This window comes from Calliphora vicina, chromosome 3 (genome assembly GCF_958450345.1).
Source record: "Calliphora vicina chromosome 3, idCalVici1.1, whole genome shotgun sequence".
Taxonomy (NCBI): Eukaryota; Metazoa; Arthropoda; class Insecta; order Diptera; family Calliphoridae; genus Calliphora; species Calliphora vicina.
The window spans coordinates 110908699-110914886 of NC_088782.1; the positions used below are offsets into that span (position 1 = coordinate 110908699).

General features: G+C 29.8%; 1 protein-coding gene across 1 annotated transcript; it reads left to right on the forward strand.

The window, feature by feature from the left end:
* Positions 1 to 3902: 3902 nt before the first annotated feature.
* On the forward strand, positions 3903 to 5042 carry LOC135954672 (transmembrane protease serine 9). Its single transcript, XM_065504886.1, has 3 exons — positions 3903 to 4254; positions 4353 to 4651; positions 4840 to 5042. The coding sequence occupies exons 1-3, from the start codon at positions 3975 to 3977 to the stop codon at positions 4993 to 4995; spliced, it is 735 nt and encodes a 244-aa protein (XP_065360958.1). The 5' UTR covers positions 3903 to 3974; the 3' UTR covers positions 4996 to 5042.
* The last annotated feature ends 1146 nt before the right edge of the window (positions 5043 to 6188 follow it).

Below are 6188 nucleotides of genomic sequence, written 5' to 3' on the forward strand. Positions count from 1 at the left end.
AGGCCTTCTCGCGTAAAATGGCCGAAGCGCGCTTAACGTTGCCCAAACGGAATACACATTTTAATAAAACAATTTTATCCATGACTACACAAACTAAATAAATGCCAGCCAATTGGACAGATGGCTGTCATCTGTCAAACTCCGGAAGTCCCTATGGAAGACCCTTTATATACAACTCGTTTATTTATTTTTTTTATATAAAATTCTTATGTACATATTATCGGTATTCATAATGTAGAGTGCTGTATAAGCCAATGTCACAAAGAGAGGTGTCACAAGACAGAAGATAACCATGTTTTATATTTCTCTCTTTCTCTCAGAACTGCATTTTGTTTATATTTTTGCTACATGTACAACAGTGATGTTCAAAAATAAAAATGAAGATGTATTGGTGAGAGAGCTACACAGCAAACATAATGTCAAACACTTAAAATAAGAACAAAATAAAGAATGTTTAGATTTAGAATTTTTGACAGATATAACCAATTTATTAAATGAATGTTATTTAAATTTTAAGGAAATAAAAGAATATACATTATACGGCTTATATAGTGCTTAAATTTAAAACATACTAAATTACGTACCAAAAATTATTATATCATGAGATCTGTCCTAGAAAACTGATTTTGGAACTTTTGAAACTTTTGCTTTTTAAAAATATATGAGTTAATTTTGTGTTTGACATTTCATGATAATATTTTTCTTAAACAGATGCAGTATTTCAATTAATAGACAACAACAAAAGGTACGTTTAATTTTTCTTAATTTGGTTGGCACTAAATTGATATTTTATTTTTTAAGCAGATCAATACATAGATAAATCCACATAGTTCGGTAACTCTCCTGTCAAAGACCTAACTCAGTTGTCAAAAACCTAAATGGTGAGAATGTTTTAATAAAAAAGCTATGTGAAAACAAAAACAACACTCGCATGTGTGATTATTTTGAGTAATTTTTTTGTTTGAGTTTTTTTTCTAGTTTCCGTTCTATGTTTCTCTATGGATCTCTCTACATTATGAACACTGCTATGAAATATAAAATATTTTTTAAAGTAAGCTAAATTATAATATGTATGTACATTAATCATTTCAATATCCGTCTATGTATATTATTATTATTAATTTTATCACTAAAAGTGCAGTGTTTGATCGTAACCAATAACCCCAAAAAGGTATTGCACCAAATTGGACTAAGATTTAAAAAATATGTTATATGAAATGTGAGCAGTGTTTCCATAAAGTTGGTTTTGTCCAATAGTTGGTGTCTTAGTTTTAGATTTCAGTCATCTACAGCAAAACCACAGAACCAATTGTTTGATTATTTTAATGTAATTTTTAGTATTATATTTAGATTACTTTAGGTCATATAAAGAAGTAAATAAAAAGAATAAATTATTCTGTTCTCAAGCGAAATATTTGGTCCCCAAAAGTATTTTAAATTCCCCAAAGTTTGGTGATAAATTCTCATATAAAAAAAATGGAGAAGAAATCCTCTCCGAAATGCAATTATTAAATATCGGTTTAAACAATACTGATGATAAGCCTGGACTTTTTGAATTTCCCGGCTTTTACCTGAAATGGCAACACTGCTCCTGTCAACAGGCATCTGTCAGTTGACTCCTATTTACAATCAGAAAAATCGGTCCACAAATGGCTTAGATATGAGAAGAAAACCAGGACAACCTCGATTTTTGACCTATATCTGGATTACTAAGTCATTAATATAGACAATATGGATATCTAATGATAGATATTTCAAAGACCTTTGCAACGACGTATATAAGAACAAAAAAAAATTTTTTTCAAATTAAAAAAAAAATATTTAAAATTTTAAAAATTTAAAAAAAAAATTTAAATTTAAAAATTTAAAAAAAAAAAATTTTAAATTTTAAAAATTTAAAAAAAAAATTTCAAAAAATTAAAAAAAACAACTGGAAAAAAATGTTTGTTAACCTAAAAATATTTAAAATTTGTATCTTGAAGTGTAATTTGGTGAAGGGTATATAAGATTCGGCACAACCGAATATATGTAGCTCTCTTACTGTTTCAATTCATTTTGTGAATGATTAAAATCAAAACAAAACTGAATGAAGAAAAGATATTTTTAAATTAACAAAAATTTAATCATTTAAAGATTGAATGAATTCTGTTATGAATTAACTCGAAATACAAATAGAAAATTTTTAAATACAATTGCAAATTTTCTAAAATACTGTTACGTTTTAACCTTTTCAAAACGTTGGTTTATTTCCTTTAAATAAACCGGATACTTTTGATTGCAAATAAAAGCCGTTTAGTAGCTTAAAATTTGTAACAACTCTTTATTTATTTAAAATATACAACAACCACAGAATTATATAGCCACTCAATGTTTTTTTATACACGTTTATAAATTCGAAGAAATACAGACACACTTTATAATGTACACGAATTCACTTGAAAAATACAGCACACTTTAAGGCACTCAGTTGATGTTTATTCTAGAGTTGGGCATAATCGTTCTTTTTACTGATTGGTCATTTTTGTTCAGAACAAATAAATGAACAAGTTTGTTCTTTTTGTTCAGTTGTTCATTTCTATTATGTGGTGTTTGACTGAACTAAGTGAATGAACAATTGCTCGGTTAATGTTTTTGCTGTGATCAAAATGAAAATTGAACTATTATTAAATGATTTTAATAATGAAGGGAAGAAGATGGTAATTATATAAAATTCAAACAACATAAATCCCATTTAAAAGAGTTTTCAAAAGATAAGTTTCAAACATATACAGTAATTTCAAACGACCAAAAGGAATAAAGTGAATAAAAAGAACAATAAAGAACAAGATGATTGAACAACTTCAAACTGTTCATTTGACTGAATTGTTCAATTGAACTTGTTCATTCATGAACAACCCAACTCTAGTTTATTCGAATAGCGTCTCTGATAAACTAACTCACGACTGCAAACTCTGCCACTATTTATAACACTGCCAACTGCACTCTAGATTGTTCTTTAACTGTCAAAGCTCGTATACTCTAGAGCTTTCGAACACACACGCCATCTCTGGTAAACTTTCTACAATGTTCTTTAACTGTCAAAGCACGTATATTCGAATTCGCGTTGCCATACCTACAATCAATGATCAACTCAAAGCTTTTATTCAATGTTAATAATGCCCACAGATATGTTACAGTTTGAGAGGCACTGCTGTTTGAAAGCATTATGCAACTTTAAATCAGCCGTTAAAATCGTTATATTTGAATTCAAATACAATTTATATCAAAATAGAAAATTCCGAAATTTCTGAAATACATACATATAATTAGAAATTTGTGAAATACAATTGGACATAATTCAGTTCATAAATGACCAATGATGAAAATACGAACTTAAAAACCAGTACCAAACTTCACCTTTACCAAAAAAAAAACCACTAACAAAATTAACTTCGATGACAACTTACAAGAAAGTTGAATTTTTCAAAGGTGCAATGCTTTAGACATCTTTAAAATTTTTAAATTTTTAAGAACCGAAAAAAATGTTTCAATGTTTGAATCTCGTATATAGTTTCAATCCAATTGTATCTCGGATAGAAAATAACATGTGAACACGACTTTCCATCTAAATCTCTAAAACATCAATATGTATAACCCAAATCTTTTTTGATGGTGGGTATACAAATTATATTCGCGAGACATCTAAACATATCTATCAGAAATATTTTTTAGAATATGACTCAAAAAATCTTCAAATTGATCCATAATAGTGTTGTTTGAATCTCGTATATAATTCCAATCCAATTGTATCTCGGATAGAAAATAACATGTGAACATGACTTTCCGCCTAAATCTCTAAAACCTTGTGCCAAAGTTAGGAGTCACGTTTTTTTAAAAACACCCCCCTTCCTCCACCAATTTATTTAGTTACATCAATACCCTGCTCCCAGCGCAATCCGAAAATTGTCGGCGGCCTAGAGGCTGAACGACACGAAATGCCCTATATGGTAAGTTTAACGCGCAGAGGTGGACATTTTTGTGGCGCAACAATAATACATGAGAAATGGATCTTGACAGCGGGTCACTGTATATGCAATGGACTGAATAAGGTTATGAAAGCCGGCCAAATACAGGGTGTAATGGGTCTGCACAGTATATCACAATATTTGAATGGAATTGACAATGAGCGTGATGATGAGGCGCCGGTGAAAGTGAACTTTCAAAATATTGTGCCACATCCAAACTATAAATGCACTAGTACGAAAAATGATATTGGTACTTATAAGCAAATCTAATTGAAATTTAACAAATTGAATATAGATTTTAATTAAATATTATTTGCTCTTTTTTTACAATTACAATTACATTTAAAGCTTTATTGGAATTGATACAGCCCTTACGATTTTCCCGCCACATACAGCCCAGCTGTCTGTCATCGGCCGCTAGTTTGAGAAATCATGAAAATGAAATGGCCACTGTAGCCGGCTGGGGTTGGACTCAAGAGAATCAGGGGGAGGGCGATCGTGCCGATATATTGCGTAAAGCTGCTGTTAGGGTTTGGAATAATAATGCCTGCGAGAGATCGTATCAATTGAATGGTAGACCAAATAGTATTATCACTGATACACAATTATGCGCTGGCTATGAAAATGGCGGTATTGATTCATGTTGGGTAAAGTTATTAATTTCTTTTTAAGCTATTTAAGATCACAATTAGTGTTGAATTGTAGTTTAGCTGTTAAGTAAGTAATTAGGCTGAAATGCAATTTAAACACTGTGAGTTTTGTATAAAATAAATGATTTGCTTCATTTTGCCTTAAGGTTTTATTTTATTAGATTTTTTTATTAATTTTTTTTTAGGCTGATTCTGGTGGTCCTTTGATGTCCAAAGAGAATTTCCTAATTGGTGTTGTTTCCACAGGCATTGGCTGTGCTCGTCCTGGTCTACCCGGCATCTATACACGTGTTAGCAAATACGTACCATGGATGGAATCTGTGATATTTCCACGTAACTGATTTTAATATGTGAATTATTTATATTAATAGAATTTAACTGTGATATTTGTTAGTTTTAAAAGTGTTGATAGTGTTTAAAACATAGTTTTAAGATGATATTATTATAAGTGATTTTAATTGTTATAAATAAATATTGTAAACTATATTGAAATGTAAATTGTAGCAGTCATTTCGATTAAAAATTAGAAATCAAAAACAAATAACGATTCTACTTACTTTTAAAAAGTAAGAGAGCTATATTCGGCTGTACCGAATCTTATATACCCTTCACCAAATTATACTTAAAAATATTTTTATTTAAACAAAATCAAAATTTTTAAAAATTTTTTTTTTTTTTTCAAATTGTTTTTTAATTTTTTTTAAAAAAAGTTTTTTCAAAATTTTTTTTTTTTTAAATTTCTTTAATTAATTTTTTTGTAAAAAGAATTTATGACAAAAAAAAAATTTTTGATGAAAAAAAAATTCGGGTTAAAAAATAATTTTTTCCGATTTTGACCCATTATATGTCCAACTTACTATTGTCTTATATACGTCGTTGCAAAGGTCTTTGAAATATCTATCATTAGATATCCATATTGTCTATATTAATGCCTTAGTAATCCAGATATAGGTCAAAAATAGGTCAAAAATCGAGGTTGTCCTGGTTTTTTCCTTATATCTCAGCCATTTGTGGACCGATTTTCTCGATTTTAAATAGCAACCGATGTGGAAGAATTCCGGAGATATTGATGTATGAATCGTGTATGTAAGTTATTTGGGGGCTTCGGAAAGTTGATTTCAACACACAGACGGACAGACGGACATGGCTTAATCGACTCCGCTATCTATAAGGATCCAGAATATATATACTTTATGGCATCGCAAATGAAAAATGTGGAAATTACAAACGGAATGACAAACTTATATATACCCTTGCCACTCATGATGAAGGGTATAAAAATATTGTTGCATTTGACATCTCTCCAAATACAAACATAAATGACAGCTAAATAGGTAACTGAGGGTCAAAAACCTAAGACTGTTGTCAAAAACATCTATATATATAAAAGAGTAACGTTAATGACTGACTGACTGATTCATCATCGCACAGCCCAAACTACTGCAGCTAGAATCATGAAATTTTAACTGTGGGTTCCTCCCTCCCCCAAAACAATCCACTAAGAAGGGATTTTTGGAAATTCGAACGGTAAAAA

What these genes read in the sequence shown, in the direction of transcription:
- LOC135954672 (XM_065504886.1), top strand. Translation starts at nt 3,975, where the DNA reads ATGCCCTATATGGTAAGTTTAACGCGCAGAGGTGGACATTTTTGTGGC. An exon ending in TAGTACGAAAAATGATATTG is followed by an intron (nt 4,255 to 4,352) that starts GTACTTATAAGC and finishes TTACATTTAAAG; the next exon opens with CTTTATTGGAATTGATACAG. An exon ending in GCGGTATTGATTCATGTTGG is followed by an intron (nt 4,652 to 4,839) that starts GTAAAGTTATTA and finishes ATTTTTTTTTAG; the next exon opens with GCTGATTCTGGTGGTCCTTT.